This window comes from Balaenoptera musculus, chromosome 7, assembly GCF_009873245.2.
Source record: "Balaenoptera musculus isolate JJ_BM4_2016_0621 chromosome 7, mBalMus1.pri.v3, whole genome shotgun sequence".
Classification (NCBI taxonomy): domain Eukaryota; kingdom Metazoa; phylum Chordata; class Mammalia; order Artiodactyla; family Balaenopteridae; genus Balaenoptera; species Balaenoptera musculus.
Window position 1 is genome coordinate 77577949 of NC_045791.1, and position 19420 is coordinate 77597368.

The window sequence follows — 19420 nt, forward strand, 5'->3', positions numbered from 1 at the left end:
CTTGTTCATGAAATATTAGAAACTGTTTATCCATATCCTTTATTCACTGTTCCTCTCTGAAACATTTTACTTTTCTATTAGAATCTGCTTTGAGCCTATTAAGTGAGGTGTCTCTCAATGAATAACAGTCTACCTAGCCTTGGCAACTTATAATTTTCATGTTTTTTGCACAAACTGAGGATTCTGCCACTTAGCAGGAGATATTAGCAAAAAAGACATACGGAGGGGAAAGTTGTGCTACTTTTCCCTTCTTATCTTAAATCTTTCATCAGCAATCTGAATGAATGCATTGAAACCCAGCTTTTATAAACTGACCATTGATAAACCTCAATAATTACCCTTTATGAAAGATGATGGAAAGTAATCACAAGATCAAATCAATTTAGAGAAATAATGAAAATAAGTTGAAAGCTTTAAGAATTTAAAAACACTTTTCTTACAAATATATAACATAAATAAAATAAATAGATGCATACATATATTTTACAATATTGAGATCATACTGTTTATACTACTTTATACCCTCTGGCCTTGACACTGGCTGTTCTCTCTGCCTGAGACTCCTGTCCACATCTCCACGTGGCTAACTGCTTCTCTCCCAGTCTTTGCTCCAACACTGCCTTCACTATGAGGCCTACTTTGGTTTATCCCATTTAAAAACTGTAGTTCACTCCCATCCCAGACACATGATTCCCACTGTCCTGTTCAGTTTTTTTTTTTGGCTGTAGCACTTACTTTCTAACATACTATATAATTCTTTATTTATTAAGCTTGTTATTTACTGTCTCTCTCTTCACCCCTTCCCCACTGGAATGTAAACTCTTTTTTTTTTTTGGCTGCTTTGAGTCTTCGTTGTTGCTCGCAGGTTTTCTCTAGTTGCGGCGAGTGGGGGCTACTCTTCGTTGTGGTCCGCGGGCTTCTCATTGCAGTGGCTTCTCTTGTTGCGGAGCACGGGCTCTAGGTGCGTGGGCTTCAGTGGTTGTGGCTCGTGGGCTCTAGAGCACAAGCTCAGTAGTTGTGGCTTGCGGGCTCTAGAGCACAGGCTCAGTAGTTGTGGCGCATGGGCTTAGTTGCTCCGCGGCATGTGGAATCTTCCCGGACCAGGGCTTGAACCTGTGTCCCCTGCACTGGCAGGCAGATTCTTAACCACGGGCGCCACCAGGGAAGTCCCTGGAATGTAAATTCTTTGAGGGCAAATAAATTCTATTTTTCCCACTGACGATAGTGCCTAGCACATACTAGGTACTTAATAAATATGTTGCATTAATTAATAAACTGCAAATTCTCTCTACATGGTATTGTATTTTTCAAGTCTCTAAAAATTCTTCCAAACCTTCACACTTAATTGCTTGCATAATAGTCTTTCACCTAGGTATAGCCTATTTAATAATCACTCTCAAATACTGAACATTTACATTGTTTCCCGTATTTACTATTATAAATAGTTCTTTGATAAACACACTCGTGCATAAGTACATGTACCTTTTATTATTTCCTCAGGAATAAATCTATTTCTTTAAGATAAATCTATCACTAGAACTAGAATTTCTGCAAAGCAGTTACATATATTCTTGGAGCTCTTTATACACATCACCAACTCACTTCCAAAAAGTTTATACTAGTCGATGCTACCGTTAGTAGCATGAGCGCCTCTAACTACATCTTTACCAGTATCAAATATTACCTTTAAAATACCATCTTTAAACATTTTTGTGCCCATCTTGGCATTTTAAAGTAAACTTAGGATTTTCAGATGTTGATGAAATTCTCCATGTAAATCAAAGATCTCCACATGGAGCAAAAATAGAGAAGAAATTAGAAATCCCAATGGCTTGTCCATTCCAATCAAACAATGTAAAATGGGTGAGATTATCCCAACCCCAGACGATCATTAGGTGAGATGCGGGAGCAGTGTTCACTTTGGTTTAGACAATTACAAACCAAGTTTGTTCTTAGAAGATTGAATATGATTAGTGATAACATGAACATTTAGTCTTTAACTCAGATATGCTTTTTAGAGTTCTCTAAAGTTCTCCCCAAATACTGACCCATTCAGTCTCATAGCAATGCAGAAATGAGAATGAAGCTTTTCCAGGGACTGCCTAATCCAACACTAAAGCCAGTTCTGTTCTCTAGCACTAGGATCCCTGCTTCTAATTCCTGTCCACTGACTGTAATCCCAGTCACCGGGCACTGCGCTGACTAGGTTTGTGAAATAATCCTTTCAGTCTTTAGTGAGGCCCAAATTAGAAACCAGGAAATAGCTTTCTGAAAATTTAGTCACAAACTTACACTTCTACATTTGTGAGACAAATCGTGGGAAAATATGTGAGGTTCAAATTGGCAGGGAGCAATCAGCTTCCTCCTTTTTCCGTAAGTAAAGACTAACACACACTTTTTTATAAATCTTTTCTCTAAATGGAAGGAAAAAATGGCCCCTTAGTACTGTGTTTGTCACTTAATAGACATTATTTCAACTTCACAGTCTCATGAGGGAGATATAATTATTATGTCCATTTTACAGATATGGGAACTGAGGCTTAATGAGTTAAGGAACATTCTGAAGTCACAAGGCCAATGAACAGCAAGGCCAGGATTCGAGCATAGTCTCAAAGCCTGCACTGTTTTCATTGTACTGCTCTGCTTGATTATAGATATCATTGGTTTGAGAGCAGAATTCTGCACTAGGGATTAGTAACCAAAAGCCTATGTGTAACTGCACCATGGGGAAATGTGTTTCTTATGGTGGCCCACCTCTTGCTCCTTGGGGACCTAGTATCTTAGTAACGGCTAAAATATTAACTGACTATGAAAATGCTACCTAGCATGGTTTAATTTGTGATCCCTACAGAAGATACTTGAGGGTGAAAGAATTAAGACTCAAATAAATGGCACTAGGATGGTGAAGTGCAGTGAATGGGTATGGCGTTTTGGATGGGGTGCTACTGCCTTTTCTGAAGGTAAGCTCTAAGCAAGGAGTGTGACTGGAGTAGCAGAGAGAGGTAAGACTTGGTGAGATCCAGGGGAAGGAAGAATACTATTCCCTATGTTTGTTCTCTCTGGCCTAGAGCCTGCTGTGTAGAAAAGCTTGTCTCCAGGGTGCCTCTAGAACTGACTTCCAGCTGTAAGCATCAGCTTGGACACACTGGATGTTCAAGTGCTGAAAGACTTTCCTACCAGCTAAAAGTAAGCTCTACCCGAGTCCTGAGCCACCAAGTGTCCCCAGGATACACCCTCATGCCCAGCACAGCAGAGGGCCTCCAGGACCTGTCCTGGTGTCAACCATTCTCATCATCAGTGGCCATGCTGCAGGGTTTGTTATTTATCTTGAACATCACTCTTGGGGGCTCTCATGGAATATATGATGAGGGCTTCCAGCCTCTCTGGTCAGCTCATGAAGGCATGGGTAAGAAAGAGCCATGAGGAGACCTTCAACCAAGTCAAGAAGGAGACCCAGCTGAAACCCTCCTGCATTATGTGGGAGGGACCAAATGAAGGTGACCTCAGGATTCTCAAGTTTAAAAACAAAAGCAGAGGGGCTTCCCTGGTGGCGCAGTGGTTAAGAATCCGCCTTCCAATGCAGGGGACATGGGTTCAAGCCCTGGTCCGGGAAGATCCCACATGCCGCGGAGCAACTAAGCCCATGCGCCACAGCTACTGAGCCTGCGCTCTAGAGCCCACAAGCCACAACTACTGAGCCCACAAGCCACAACTACTGAAGCCCGCGTGCCTAGAGCCCGTGCTCTGCAACAAGAGAAGCCACCGCAATGAGAAGCCCGTGCACCGCAACAAACGGTAGTTGCTCACTGCAACTAGAGAAAGCCTGTGTGTAGCAACAAAGACCCAACACAGCCAAAAATAAATAAATAAATTTAAAAAAAAAAACAACAACAAAGGCAGAACAAAACCATACTGTGAACCTGTTAAACCACATCTTCGGGCAGGTGCAACTCCCAGGTCAGGTTTAAGAGCACTGAAATCCCTCCTTGTGAACCAGCCCAGTTGTTTCCTTCTCTGGACAAGAGTGCGCTTCTCAGGCAGGTCAGCCTCACCAAAGAGAAACACACTGCAGCCAGGAACACCCTGGACCAGATTCTCAGCAAGGCCTATGGACAGTGGGAAATTTTAACAAAATTAAATTAAAATCAGGCCTAATGAAAGAAACTAAAGCACATAATTTTCTTATTGTGGTAAAATATATTTAACACAAAATTAACCATTTTAACTATTTCTAAGTGTACAGTTCAGTAGCATTAAGTGTGTTCCCATCACTGTTATAACCATCACCACTAAAGCATATAATTCACACAAATTTTAAAAATCAAAGTTTGAGCATAATTAATTTTCCCTTGAAGTTAGTCTCATAATAAAAAGTTTGTCTATGTACAAGGAGGCTAGAATTTCTAAGCCATTATGAAGCTAATTCCATAAGGAAAATTCATCACTAAGATTAATAAAATTGGTACCTTCAATATTTTAACTATTTTATAACAGCCCCAAATTGTGTATACTGTTAGGAGAAAGAAAAAGTTAAGAATACAAGGGCCAGATCTGCATTGTCCAATATGGTAACCCCTAGCTACACGTTCCATTAAATTTTAATTTTAATTTTAATTAATTAAATAAAATGCAATAAAAGTTAAGTTTTTTCAGTTGCATGAGCCACATTTCAAGTGCTCAATAACCACATGTGGCCAGTGGTCTTCCTATTGGACAGTGCAGATACAGAACATTTCCATCATCACAGAAAGTTCTACTGGATAGCATTGGGTCAGATATTCTGTAAGGAAGCCTAGTATTTAAATATAATTTTATGGAGGCTACTCTCTGAATAACGTTTTTTCATTCTCTTCTGCCATTTTTATATCTAGATTCTGTCTCTGACCTTATCTTTTCAAGGCAGATTACAGAAGTACCTTCCTGTTTTTTCTAGAGAACTGCTTCAGGGGACTGCTGTTTGCAGCTGACAGCATGTTTTCACGGCACTAATCACAGTCCCCTGTAAGCAAGGATAGAGGCAGCATAATTTTTTTTCTGATGTATAGATGTAGGTATTTGGGAATTTGGGTACTGGCCTGGGACAGCAGGAGTGTGGGCCTCCCTTATTTGGAGGCCCATCATGGAACATCAGAGGCTGAGATGGGGCCTTTAGCCCCAAAAGCACAGGAAACCTCTCCAGCTGCAATTCTGAAGGTTGGTTATTTGTTTGTTTCTAATGTAGACTGCTATGATGATGGGAGGGGTGAAATGTGGAGGGCATTAAAAGAATTTTGTACCTCTGGGTTGTATGAAGTCTGGGGAAATGTTCTTTTTTAAAAATATTTATTTATTTATTATTTATTTAGTTTGACTGCACCAGGTCTTAGTTGCGGCCCACGGGATCTTCGTTGAGGCACGTGGGATCTTTAGTTGCGGCATGCGCACTCTTAGTTGCGGCACACATGCGGGATCTAGTTCCCTGACCAGGGATCGAACCAGGCCCCCTGCATTGGGAGTGCAGAGTCTTACCCACTGGACCACCAGGGAAGTCCCGGAGAAACATTCTTTCTCTGAGTCAGGTAGAGACTCTAGCATTAGAAGCCCGTAATATGTAGACACCACAAAGCCAAGAAAATCTCCCAAATTTACTAAGTGAACTCTACTTCTTTAACACTACTTTAAGATACTAAAGGACCATGGGCTTCAGGGCAGGGGGGGCGGGCAGATGCCAGTGACACAGTTAACAGAGGTTTAGGAATTGTAAAATAATGTTTAGGCAGTTACCTAAGTACTCCCCTCAAATCTGGAATGGCAGAGAGCAGGGGTGGCAGAAGAAAGGGAAAATGGTTTAGGAGAGTTAGTTAAGACATCTTAACATCTGACAACTCTCCAAATTGTTCGGATCACCGTTATCTGCTCCAACCATAACTTAGAGTGACTCACACTTTGGTTGTCGCAGGAGCCTAAAACACAAACTGTGATGCTAAAGCCCCTCCTAAATAGAAATAGTGTGACCTGTTTCCAGGCTCTGCTCAGTTCTTGGCCTAGCCACGCCAGCACCTCCATTTGGAGCTATAGTTCTGGAGTATTGCATAAGTTTATAAAGCCCAGAATGCTGTAAAGGAGGATTCTTGGAGCCTGGTTCTTTTTTTTTTTTTTTTTTTTTAATTTATTTATTTTTGGCAGTGTTGGGTCTTCGTTTCTGTGCAAGGGCTTTCTCTAGTTGCAGCGAGCGGGGGCCACCCCTCATCGCGGTGCGCAGGCCTCTCACTGTCGCGGCCTCTCTTGTTGTGGAGCACAGGCTCCAGACATGCAGGCTCAGTAGTTGTGGCTCACGGACCTAGGTGCTCCGTGGCATATGGGATCCTCCCAGACCAGGGCTCGAACCCGTGTCCCCTGCATTGGCAGGCAGACTCTCAACCACTGCGCCACCAGGGAAGCCAGGAGCCTGGTTCTTAAAGGGCAAAGCAGGGGGAGATATTTGCAGTAGCAACTCCCAGCTGTCAGCAGCTGGGGGGTTGAGGGCAGGGGTACATTTTGGTTTAGTAGAAATAGCATATGCTTTTGAGGCCAGAAGATATCGGTTTGAATACCATTTCTGTTCCTTAATAGCTGTTTGGGATCTTGAGCAATTTTTTTTGACATCTCTGAGCCTCAAGTTCTTTGTCTGTAAAGTGAAAACGGAAAAAAAAAAAAAAGCTTCCTCTAAAGCACCAACTCCTTATCTAGAAATCTGGCAATTAAAAGGGATAAAAGTAAGCATTTATCCTGCCTTTCCTGTATAAACTGTATTTCAGGGTAGCCAGATAGCCTGAACTGATGATGGAAAGATTTTTTAATAGAAAAAAATCTAACTAATAAATGTGGAAGAAATGATATAATTAGAAAATCACCATTTTGGAGCCCCTAAGAAAATAACTGTTTCAGGCAAAGATCATCAATGGATAAAACCCTCATGAAAAGTCAATTAGGAACAAAGGCAATTCATCTCTGCATCACCAGATGTGAGATAATCAGACATTGTGGCTTCCTGACAGGACACATACGAAGCTCACAGCCCACCTTTGAAGAAGTTTTGCCAAAAAAAAAAAAATGAACTTCAAGCCAATCAAGGGGCTAACTTAAAGTTTGTAGGAAATGAGAGAGAGAAAGAAACAAATTAAATGACACCACAAGGGAGCAAACAGATGATCCAGAATGTGGGAATTCCATAGGACAACTGACCCAGTTTCTGCAACCAGTGAATCGGAGGAAAAAAGGGGGGCGGGGATCTGGGCTAGATCAAGAGACAGAGATACAACAATCACCTCGATATGTGAACCATGTGTAGATCCAGATTCAGACAAGCCCATCATAGAAAGACATTTGCTTGGATTATACACTGGATGTTAGATGGTAACAAAAAATTATCATTTTGTTGGGTGTGATAATGGCACTGTGGCGATATAAGAAAATGTCCATATTGCTTAGAGATATTTTAAATATGCAGGGGTGAAATAATACGATTTTTGGAACTTGCTTTAAAAAACCTTTAATAAAACTAAAGGAAAAAAGAGGGAGATAAAAAAGAGAGAAAAGGAGAAAAAAGAAAGGAAGTAAAGAAAAAAGAAAGAAAAGAAACTACCTCATAGAATGGATACAGAGATTAAGATAAGATAAACTAAGAAAAGCATCTAGCACAATGCCTGGTGCACAGTAGCCAGGGTATGTTGCTTCCTTTCCCCTCTCTAAGTCTACACCACTGTTCTAAATTCTGAAAATTCTGAATACCTTCCTGGACAGGTATGTCCCTACTTACTAGAAATCCCCATATATTTTAACAACACTTCTCTTCCATTATCTCTTCTACACCAATTCATGGTGGAAGGAATCAAATTTAATTCTTACTCTCCAATGAAGAAAATAAGATATTTCATTATTCTCATACAATGAAAAGACCACCAAAGCCAAAATGATATTTAGCAATAGAGACAGCACATTATACTCTTCATACTCAAGGAAGTATCTTTTATGTTTCTAATGACTGCAAGCCAAGGGCCCAAGGTAGGTATTTGTAATGTAGCTGAAGAGGAAAATTTAGATTGCCTGCATTTCAAAGAAATGTCTCAAATTCAGTCAGAAGAATAGTTACTAGCAAGCTATTTTATTTGTTATATAAATTGCATTCAAAAAAGCTGGTTTTAATTGTATCCTTTTATTTTCACAATTAATCTATGTAAAAATTATCCCCTGTACTGTAATTTCAAATGCTCACATCATGCAAACAAACAGGCTTGTTAGAAGATAAAATCTTGAATTTCAAGATAAAGATAAATTTCAAGATAAAATCTTGAATCTTCAAGCTCAAGTCTCACAGTGTTCAGATAAGTGACATTATTATTTAAAGCAATAGTTCTGTGTGCATTTCCCATAAAGTGATTGTTTCCCCGACAGTGAAGTCAAGCATTTCCAGAGCAGGAACTTTTCACATTTTCAGTGAGTCCCAAGAAACCAGAATTTCTGAGCTTATCCCTGCTTTGTCACTGTGCTCCCCCTCCACTGAAATTAATTTCTCCCTCTCATGTTCATGTAGTATTTTACAGCTTTTATTGATAGAATATCAAATCTAATCTACTTGTATTATATAGTTAATCATGGACTTTTGTTTCTCCATCTAGGTTTCAAACTCCCAAAACAGTCAACATTTGTTAAGGTGAATGAATTGAATTTGGTTCCTAAGCACTTTGCAGATGCTGGACGCTGCAAACCTGAAATAGCAGCATCCATTCCAAACCTACACAGGAGAGTAAGGGGTCGCTATGCTAACAAAATGAGAACAGGGTTTAAGACCAGCAGGTGTACGATGTACCCCTAGTGAGAAACCATGAGATCAATTTTCCATCACCGGCATCATGTTTTATGAGCTCTTCTCCAGCCCCCAGCTGTCAGAGTCACCTGCAGCTGAGGTCTACCTGAGACAGTAAGTAATGTCAGACAGGAAAAATATCCGAATCACCTTGTGCTGACAGAGTATGATGTCATCATGCCGGCTTGAAACAGGTAAAGCAGCTTCCTAAATTGCTATTAAAAGACAAATATTTTCTAGTTTTTCTTCCATTATTGACAAGTTTTCCCCACCACTATTATTAATACTTCTGATCTTTCCATTTTCACAAGTCATATTCTAAAAAGGCTAATTTAATGACAATATTTTTTTAAATATAATTTAACCTTTATGGTTGGCTGATTATATGTACTGGAAAATGATTTTTAGTCATTTCTATACATGTATATCTATCACTTTCAGCCTTAACTTTAGAGACTTCTATGAGTTAGGTTATTCCTCTTTGTAAAAGAAGGATCAGCACAATGAGACAGGAAAGTTTAAGCTTCATATCCTCAACACGAATGTTTGTTTCTGAGCCTGTAACAGACCTAACTATGGCTGAAATGTAGTATTTTATTGAGAATGTACAATATTTAAGATAGTATTTAAGAATCTCTTTCATTAAATGTATTTGCCTGCCTCACGCTAACACGCACCTCATGTCTACAGAGGTATTTGATATCATTCTTTCCCCTTCTGCTTTTGTTTCTTTCAGAAGCATTTTAGGACTACTGGTATAAATGGAGTTGAGATTTAACTGTTAAACAGAATTGCATTTCAGCAGCTCAAGGAACATAACTGATATGCTTGGTTTTGTTACATTTTCGATAGCAGTCAAAATGCACAGCTAGGAAAAACCTCAAGCCTGTCATTCCCTTTCCTCTAGGAATAGATAAATTCTATTTCCCCTGGCCCATGGTATGAAAGTGTGGCTTATTATTATTATTTTTAAACCAGAACTCTAATGATACTCAAAAAAGTCTACTGACACATTCTCGTAAGTACATACTAATCAAAAAGAGTATTTTTCAACCCCATCACCTCATACTCAACAAAAAGCAAAGGGAAATAAGCACAGAATCTAAAAATTAAACTGGGTGCTAGACTTGAAATCTTAGAAGCATCATCTAGTTTTAGTGTAGTTCTCTTAATATAGCCAAGTTTTTTGTTTAGTTGATTTTTTTATTTATGTATTTTTTAATGAAAAGGAAAAATAAGATCCTCTACCAGAAGCCATAAAAATCTCTCAGATGGCAACACAGATAGCCCTAAAAGTTTTTGCCTAAATTCATACACATACCTAAAATAAAACTGGCTGATTAATCTTGCTACAGTACTTTGAAAAAGAAGACATTTGAAAATACAGTGTAGTTGTGATGCTGCACTGCCTCTAATTAAGTGCAGACTAGGAAAAATTATTCTTAGTTTAGTCTATGGAAGGGAGGTGGTGGAAATTTCTCTTTGCAATTCAAAATTATTTTAAAGATGGAGTGTTTCTTTTCCAATGTCTTCATTAAACAGAGCTGTTAAGAATTGTCTCCCAACCATCCCCAAAGAGCACAAAGCTACCCAGTATTCACCCCATATGCTCGGCTTTGAAGTGTGAAGCTGTGACCATCCTACCAGACTCTTACGCCACCATCAAAGCCATCTCATTACGCCCAGCGCTGAGAGTTAAAGCGCGGGGCCTTAACCACTCCAACACACACACTGCATTAACAAAGTAACCGCAATATTCCTCCCCCACATGGCTAGAACTTGAAGAAATTTTTACCATATGTACACATGCACGAGATACGAAAATTTATTGTGCTAGAACATCATTGAGAAGTACATTAAACATGCTGACTAGAACTGGATGTTATTCTAAGGGACTGGAAAAAAATAAAATGCAGCTGATCTTTATGATGAAAGAACAGAAACATCAGACTGAAAAACAAGATCAAGTGCAATTCCTAAATTGCATTTCTACTGACACATTCTGTTGCCTGTTTTTTCTTGAGAGAGCAGAAAACAATTTAGGGGGTAAAACAAAACTCTACTGCATATCACTGGATGCTACTGTTTATCACGTTTCATTTCTAAACGACAAATAAACTTACAAATGATGCAATGCTGATAACAGCGTCTATAATTCGAAACGAACAGTACTTGTTAAGAGAAAGTAATTTTACTGTGTTTCTGAGCTGTCAATTTACCATTGGCATGGCAGTAAAAAATAAAATGCAAAGAAGAAACTTGTTATGTATAAATGGAAATGAGGTCAGGATAGGCATTTGATTAATTTTCATATAAAAATTAATCTGTAAAAATATTTTGAAATGTTTGTACCTAATGATCCATTCCTTTTTCTTTGCTCTAGAGAAATCCTTACATTTGTATACAGGAAAGTATATTCAAGAGTGTTCACTGCTACACTATTTGTTTTGGAAAAAATAAGAAATAATCTAAGTGTCTATAAATAGGGGAACAGAAAAAATGTGATATATGCATACTATGATAACTATACAGCAGTTAAAAGGAATGAGCTATATGTAACACCATGGATAGATTTCCAAGATATCTTGCCGAATAAAAGTTATAGTATAAGAATCTGAAAGAGAATGTACGTATATATATATATGTATGTATATAGAACTGAAGCACTTTGCTGTACACCTGAAACTAACACAACATTGTAAATCAGCTATACTTCAATAAAAAAATTAAATTAAAAAATTTAAAAAGTATAGTACAATAGCATTTATACTACAAACACGTACAAGAAATACTATATTGGATTTATGAGTACATACATAGGTATAAGTAAAAGCATGGGGAAAATTCTGGATTGAGTGTGAGCATACGATACCATAACTCGGAAGGGGTGGTTCAGGGAACCAGGAATGTAGTTGGTGGACAGAGGAAACTTTAACCTTATCTGTAATGTTTGAAATTCTGAAAAAGAAAATTAATAAAAAGTTCCAGGCAAGGTCTGGCAAATAAACAGTTGTGAGGATCCTTTGTTCTGCTGCTGCCTAGATGGAAAACTATGAGTAAGTTTCTTAATATTTCTAGGTCTGTTTTCTAGCTATAGAATAAAAAAATTGGACCTATCCTCTATCCTTATCAAAAACATAAGAATCATGTGCCCCCAAACCCTTAGTAAACCATACAATTTCATGGAGATATAGGTATCCATAAAAATATGGTGTATTAGTAGTCTGGGACATATTTTACACATATGTCTTCCTTCCTTCCTTCCTTCCTCCCTCCCTCCCTTCCTTCCTTTCTTTCTTTTTTTTTTTGGCTGCGCTGCATGGCTTGTGGGATCTCAGTTCCCCGACCAGGAACTGAACTCGGGCCATGGCAGTGACAGCCCAGAATCCCAACCATCAGGCCACCAGGGAACTCCCCCACACATATGTCTTCTAGACTTAGGACTTAGGACTTAGAATTTTAGAGCTGAAAGCACTTCAGAGATCTCCTGCCCAAGTGGTTTTCAAACATCTTGTCGCGCAATCCCTTTCCTCAAAAGGTACTTTATTTGGGATCTTGATAACATAAAGCAGAGAAGAGGGATCCACTCTCTTTATGGTGGAGGGGGATAGCCTGGGTCCCCACTGCTCCGCAACCCTCTCCATAAGGCCACAGAGAATCACTAAAAATAGTGGCAGCTCTTTACTGGTGGGAGGTAGGGGACCAGGGGCTTTACGTGTGGGCACTATTTTCTATAACCATCCTAACAGGATGATATTATTCCCCATTGTATAGATACAAAACCAAAAAGACTATAAAAGAGACTAAACAATTTTCCTAAAGTCAGCTAGCAAATAAGTAGGAGACCTGGGGCTTGAACTCAGGTTTATTCAGCTGCAAAATTCTTATTCTGTCCACTTACCATTTGGCTTCCCTGTCTAGCCATTCAATGTGATTTAACTGTTTAGATCACATTGATCAAAAACTTATGGGCACGTGCATATATATATATATATATATATATATACACACACATACGCATATGTAAAGGGTGGGGGGGATTGGAATTGGCCTGTCGCTTCCATATAGTGCACCCCCTTTGTAAGGACTTCTCATTCTCCTTCAGGGGGGATATTAAGAAGCTGGGACTACCCCAAAGAGTAGTTCAGATGGGACATGGCTAAGCTTTGGGGATGGCCAGGAATCCTTCTGCTGGCCAATGTATCAGCAATGTGTAAACAGCCTTCAGTATAAAGCCCACTCCCCACAGCAAGGAAGAGTTAAGGTGGCTCTCCCATCCAACTACAGCTCTCCAAATGTCAAACAAATAGTTCACATGAGGTAGTTTGGTCTCCTTGTATGTGTTCGGCTCCCCTACATCTTCCATCTTCCTGGCCACTGGCCACGGACACCATTCAACCACCTCTTAGTAGTCTCAAGCCTAGCCCTAATTCTTGCCGCTTGCCCCCAAAACAGGTCAAGTCCTCCAATCCCCATGCCCCCAAAACAGATCAAATCCTCCCATCCCCCCACCCACAATCCCTCTCCTTTTTACCACCTCTCAGGGGATGCTCATTTCCATGCACCCATGCCCACCACATTAAATCTCCTTTTGAAGGAAAATGCTTCCTGCCCACTACTGATGTTTACTTCCACATGGAGAGAGTCCTCCTGGTCTTGCTGGCTGTTATGAGTTAAACTGTGCCCCTTGAAAAAATTCATCTGCTGAATTCATAGCCCCCAGGACATGAGAATGTGACCTTATTGGGGAATAGGGTCATTGCAGATATAATTAGTTAACATGAGGTCATATACTGGAATGGAGTGGGGCCCTAATCCAATATGACTGGTGTCTTCATAAAAAGGGGAAACTTGGACACAGACAATATACAGGGAGAATGCCATGTGAACACGAAGAGGGCCATCCACAAGCCAAAATGGAACACATCCTTCCCTCACAGCACTCAGAAAAAACCAACCCTGCCGACACCCTGATCTCGGACTTCTAGCCTCCAGAACTGTGAGACAATACATTTCTGTTGTTTAAACCACCCAGTCTGTGGCACTTTTGTTACTGCAGCCTTAGAAAATTAAAACATTGGCCTTGTTTCCTCCCAACATCCATTCCCTGATGGGGAGTTTGGGAGAGAAGCTGGGTTTGCATAGGCCTACTCCTCTCTCCCCTCTTCCTTCTTAGGAGCTAGCTGTCAGCAGGAAACATACATTCCGCTCCACCTCCTCCTTGCCATTAGCTTGCCAGGGTCAGGCCTGTGCTGTCTAGTGCCGCCTGTTACTGGCTGCATGAGTCTGTCTAATTCTCCAGGTGGGGAAGCCTAGCTGTCATAATAGTTTTAACAGTAGTAAAGTTAGTATTTCCATTTCTCATCTGCCTTTCTCTACTGTCGAATTGGTTCAAGATTTGGGAAAGGAAGAAGTGTACTATTTGTAATGCTCTCCTCCCAAACCCCACCCTGAGTCCTCATCTTCCTGGGAGCAGTGAGTGAGGTGGTCTTTCTTCTTTCTCTACTCTATTGCTATGGAATAAACTTTGTAACCTGCTTTTCCAAGCCCTCTCCTTTTGGTTGTCAAAAATTCAAACATGAACACTGACTGTAACTTCTTCATTCTCACTATAACAATTTTATACCCCTCAAGGTAGCAAATAACTCAAAACTGTCCAGGAAACAGTCACGCATAAGCTATGGGGGAAAGAGAGGCACAACAATTATCATCTTGATCCTACTATATATTTCTTGATTAATTAAAATTGGAGAGTGAGTTATTTAATATATGCAATTTTGAGTCACACAATAAATGATAACCTAATTAATAATAATGCTATAATTATTGTAATAGCACATCATGATAACCATGTGTTGTCGTCATTACTATTATCACATGCTCTGGGTCTCCTGAGAAGCACACCCTCACTTGCCCACTGGAGACCAGGTGGTGGACGCATGAGGGTGTACAGAGACTTGGGTTGATGCACTTAACCTTATAGGTCCATCAAAGCCACTAGCATCACTATATTATTTCCTTAGAATTTTCTGATCCTAGTGGTCTTGACACTGGAAGTCACTGTATATGCTAGGAAGGAGAGATGGAAAGGAAAAGGAATTTAGGAAAAGCGCAGCAAAGGTTAGGAGTCTGGGCTGAAAAAGTTAGCATCATATCAATCATATGCTATAAATCCCCTATTAGGTCCCAATTCTCTAAAACACCATCAGCAATAACATAAATTTAATCTCTGAGTGCTATATATATATATATATCTACTGAAAATCAGAAAACTTAGAACCCCTAAACTTTGAGGCTCCCAGGGCTGGCTCTGCTAGTAAGGGGTGAATGTTAACATCTCCCACAGTGACCCATGGCTTGATCCTGAGTATTCTAGGAGACCCCTTCCCTAGGTGAAGTGGTGGGGGCGGGGGTCTTCCAGTTTTAAACTATAGACTTGTAGACTGGGGAAGAATTACAAGAAATGTACAGTCAGGCAGCAAAGGTTTCATGCACTCCACCTACTCATCCCAATTAGAAGATTCTTATGGTACATTTATTCCTGTCAAAATGTTCAATAAAGTCTATTCAGTATATACCAAGAGTAAAACAGGGAAGAAGGGAAAGCCAATACGAGGGTGTGTTATCAAGCTAGTCATCGCTACGAGCAACTGGAGCTTGGTCTTGCTGGAATGGGCCTTAGAATTGTCCGTCTACCAGCTCAGGTCCCCCACTGGCCAAGGGGTGCCTGTGGGGTATTAATTTACTTGGACTTCAGGTTGCTGCAGAGCCAAAGTGAGAGAAAGAGAGCAGCTTTTTCAAGTATGGCTGTGTGCATCGGTAATTGCTGGTCATGGAAGAATAGGTTAGTTTATCCCAGTTCTCCCATTTGGCCTTTTCCTTTCTCATTAGTAGCTCTGTTTTACAGTGGTTGATATAATCCTGTTGCATTTATTAAGCTTGTAGCAATATGCATTTATGAACAACCTGGTAACTCTCCTTCATAGTTAGAATGTACTCAAGTTGCTGGAAATCAATTTTGATATTTTATGTACTTTCCCAATGCACAATCCCTTTTTTTTTCCAGCTTTTTATATGGTGGCAGTATCCTATAATTGTCAAAGTAAATGCTATGTCCTAAAACTATGTTAACATATGCTTGTAAAATCAACCATTGCTTTTATGCTATGGCAATGAAGGTAGTACTAATGGTGGAGAGAACTATATCAGAACCCAACATCTAAACTGACTAATCTCAACAAAATCCAAGGCTGTTTTATGAGACAATCTCCATAGCAACTGGAGAATCAGAGTAGAAAATTCTTGAAGTGAAAAGTTGTTCCTGATTTGTCAGATCAGCCCATGTTTTGACAATCTGTAATAAGGTAATCGAAGGGCCTTAAGACTATCACACAAGTGTTGATGTTGTGTGAATCTGTCATGGCACATGTCCTCTAAGCCATGAAAATACTCAAAAAATCATCTAACAAGGATGATAATTCTAATCAAATTCATTAATGTTGTATCTATTTTAAGATAAATCCAAAAAAACTCAATCATGTAAGAGCTAAATCTTTACTTATGTAACTTACTTAACTAGCATTTTATCTTTCCAATATTCTAAATAATGTCAGTTTTTAAAGCATCATATAAACCTTATTTCATTTGATTAATGACATAAAACAAAAAGCAAGTTTCCATATGATTTACAAAATTTATAGCTATGGTCCAGACTTTTAAAGCTGAATATTATGAACCTACATGTTAGTTAAGCCCATTTTCACCGGCAAATCATTGGGGAGATTTGCCTGAGCACCTTCTGCCCTGACCCCTCCCCTCCACCTTCACTCAGTCCTTCTCAGGAAGGTTTGTGTGTGCATGAGAAACAAGCTCATGTTTCAGAGACGCTGGCTCCTGCAGGTGAACCATCGAGTAAGGAAGATGTGGAAAACATACAGGCAGCACGATGGCCCACAGTAATCCTTTGGAGAAATTGTCTATACAAAATTTATTGAAGCCCAGAAATTGAGACTAAATACCTTCAATATTGAGTTAGAAGTCAGAAAAAAGAATAATGTTCCTGTAAATTTACCTTTGGTTCCAAATTAGGTGAATTCGTTGTTCTTGAAGGATCTAAGATAATCAAAATCACCAAGAGGAATTAGAGAAGTAGGGACTTCCAAGTAAAGATGGGAGCGTAGATTCCTATATTTACTTTCACTTCTTCCAAATACCCCAGGAAACAGATGGTAAAGAGGTCTATTCTTTAAAGCACTGGTTCACTCAAACAAATAGAAATGGAAGAAGAAGCAATGGCGTTGGAACTTGGAGAGCAGATATAAGAAGAGCAGGATATTCCGCAGACCCCAGACAGCACAGAAGCAGCCTGACTTAGAGCACTGGCACCTGGAAATGGTCAGAACTGGTGACCTCACTCTGGGAGAGAAGGTAAAGGCATAGCTCAAAACAGGGAGACTGGTGGAAAGTCTGTTTAAGCAGCAGTTAGACCCCAACCCCTCCACACAGACAGGCAACTGGCAGAAGACACAAAAGGTAAAAACACAAGGCGTCTGAACTACGGGATACAGCTGAGGGTTGGGGGGATTCATGAAAAGAGGGGAATTAAGGGAACATGTACACAATAAATGCAGTGACTCTTCTAGCCCTCTTCTGCAACTCAACTCTTCTGCAACTCAACTCCTAAATCATGGACAACTGTGTGTATACTCCAGGCTGAAGACTGGAGAATCCTTCTCTAAGAAAATTGAACAGCCCAAGAGGAAAGACCCCAAAGATACTGAAACAGGCACTCCCCATAGAAACAACCCAGCCAGATCAGCCTACAGCTGACAAACCCCACCTAAATACTCAGATTATCCATTCAGTCCTTTAGTGTCCGCTCTTAGAGTAAGCAGCCAACCAATGATCATCTGACATCTGAGGAAAGCCTTTAAAACAAACAGGAGAAAAGAAACTGGTCGTGTGGATGGGGGTGGCGGGGGCGTGTTGGGGAACAGACACCATGCAGAAAGAAGAAACTGTTAAAAATTATTCACTGACACTGTATTCATGAGACATGACAAGGACACTATTTAGAATAAAAAACCAAAATGAACATTCAGGGAGTAAAAGCACTTGGAAACTAATATAGAGGAAATGAAAAACTTATTGAAGACTTGGGACATAAAGTAGAGGAAATTTGTAAGAAATTATTATAAAAATATAAAGTGATTTAAAAAAAGAGAAAGTAAGTGTACAGAACCAATACAAGAGTTCCAACATCCAAATATGGGGTTTCCAGAAAGAACTGAGAAAATGGAAGAAATATCAATGGCAACCTAACCTTACACCTTACACCTAATGCACTTAGAGAAAGAAGAACAAAAAAAACCCAAAGTTAGCAGAAGGAAAGAAATCATAAAGATCAGATCAGAAATAAATGAAAAAGAAATGAAGGAAACGATAGCAAAGATCAATAAAACTAAAAGCTGGTTCTTTGAGAAGATAAACAAAATTGAAAAACCATTAGCCAGACTCATCAAGAAAAAAAGGGAGAAGACTCAAATCAATAGAATTAGAAATGAAAAAGGAGAAGTAACAACTGACACTGCAGAAATACAAAGGATCATGAGAGATTACTACAAGCAACTATATGCCAATAAAATGGACAACCTGGTAGAAATGGACAAATTCTTAGAAAAGCACAACCTTCCGAGACTGAACCAGGAAGAAATAGAAAATATAAACAGACCAATCACAAGCACTGAAATTGAGACTGTAATTAAAAATCTTCCAACAAACAAAAGTCTAGGACCAGATGGCTTCACAGGCGAATTCTATCAAACATTTAGAGAAGAGCTAACACCTATCTCTCTCAAACTCTTCCAAAATATAGCAGAGGGAGGAACACTCCCAAACTCATCCTACGAGGCCACCATCTCCCTGATACCAAAACCAGAACAGATGTCACAAAGAAAGAAAACTACAGGCCAATATCACTGATGAACACAGATGTAAAAATCCTCAACAAAATACTAGCAAACAGAATCCAACAGCACAGTAAAAGGATCATACACCATGATCAAGTGGGGTTTATCCCAGGAATGCAAGGATTCTTCAATATATGCGAATCAATCAATGTGATAAACCATATTAACAAACTGAAGGAGAAAAACCATATGATCATATCAATACATGCAGAAAAAGCTTTTGACAAAATTCAACACCCACTTACGATAAAAACCCTCCAGAAAGTAGGCATAGAGGGAACTTACCTCAACATAATAAAGGCCATATATGACAAAACCCACAGCCAACATCGTTCTCAATGGTGAAAAATTGAAACCATTTCCTCTAAGATCAGGAGCAAGACAAGGTTGTCCACTCTCACCACTATTATTCAACATAGTTTTGGAAGTTTTAACCACGGCAATTAGAGAAGAAAAAGAAATAAAAGGAATCCAAACTGGAAAAGAAGTAAAGCTGTCACTGTTTGCAGATGGCATGATACTATACATAGAGAATCCTACAGATGCTACCAGAAAACTACTAGAGCTAATCAATGAATTTCATAAAGTAGCAGGATACAAAATTAATGTGCAGAAATCTCTTGCATTC

At 39.5% G+C, this 19420-nt stretch overlaps 1 protein-coding gene across 13 annotated transcripts in view; it reads right to left on the reverse strand.

Annotated features, from left to right (window-relative positions):
* FTCDNL1 (formiminotransferase cyclodeaminase N-terminal like) overlaps positions 1-19420 on the reverse strand; it is a 130043-nt gene that overhangs the window by 52747 nt on the left and 57876 nt on the right. For 7 of the 13 annotated variants that reach the window (XR_005020586.1, XR_005020585.1, XM_036857782.1 and 4 more), the window contains one exon: positions 3921-4106. The exons of 5 other annotated variants lie outside the window; for them this stretch is intronic. Coding sequence is in view for 6 of the 8 variants with exons in the window: in XM_036857782.1 (XP_036713677.1) it covers positions 3921-4106 (186 nt within the window). In the remaining 2 variants the exon portion in view is untranslated. Of the gene's footprint in view, positions 1-3913; positions 4107-19420 lie in introns of all 13 variants that reach the window. One more of the 13 variants, XM_036857786.1, reaches the window with a different exon arrangement.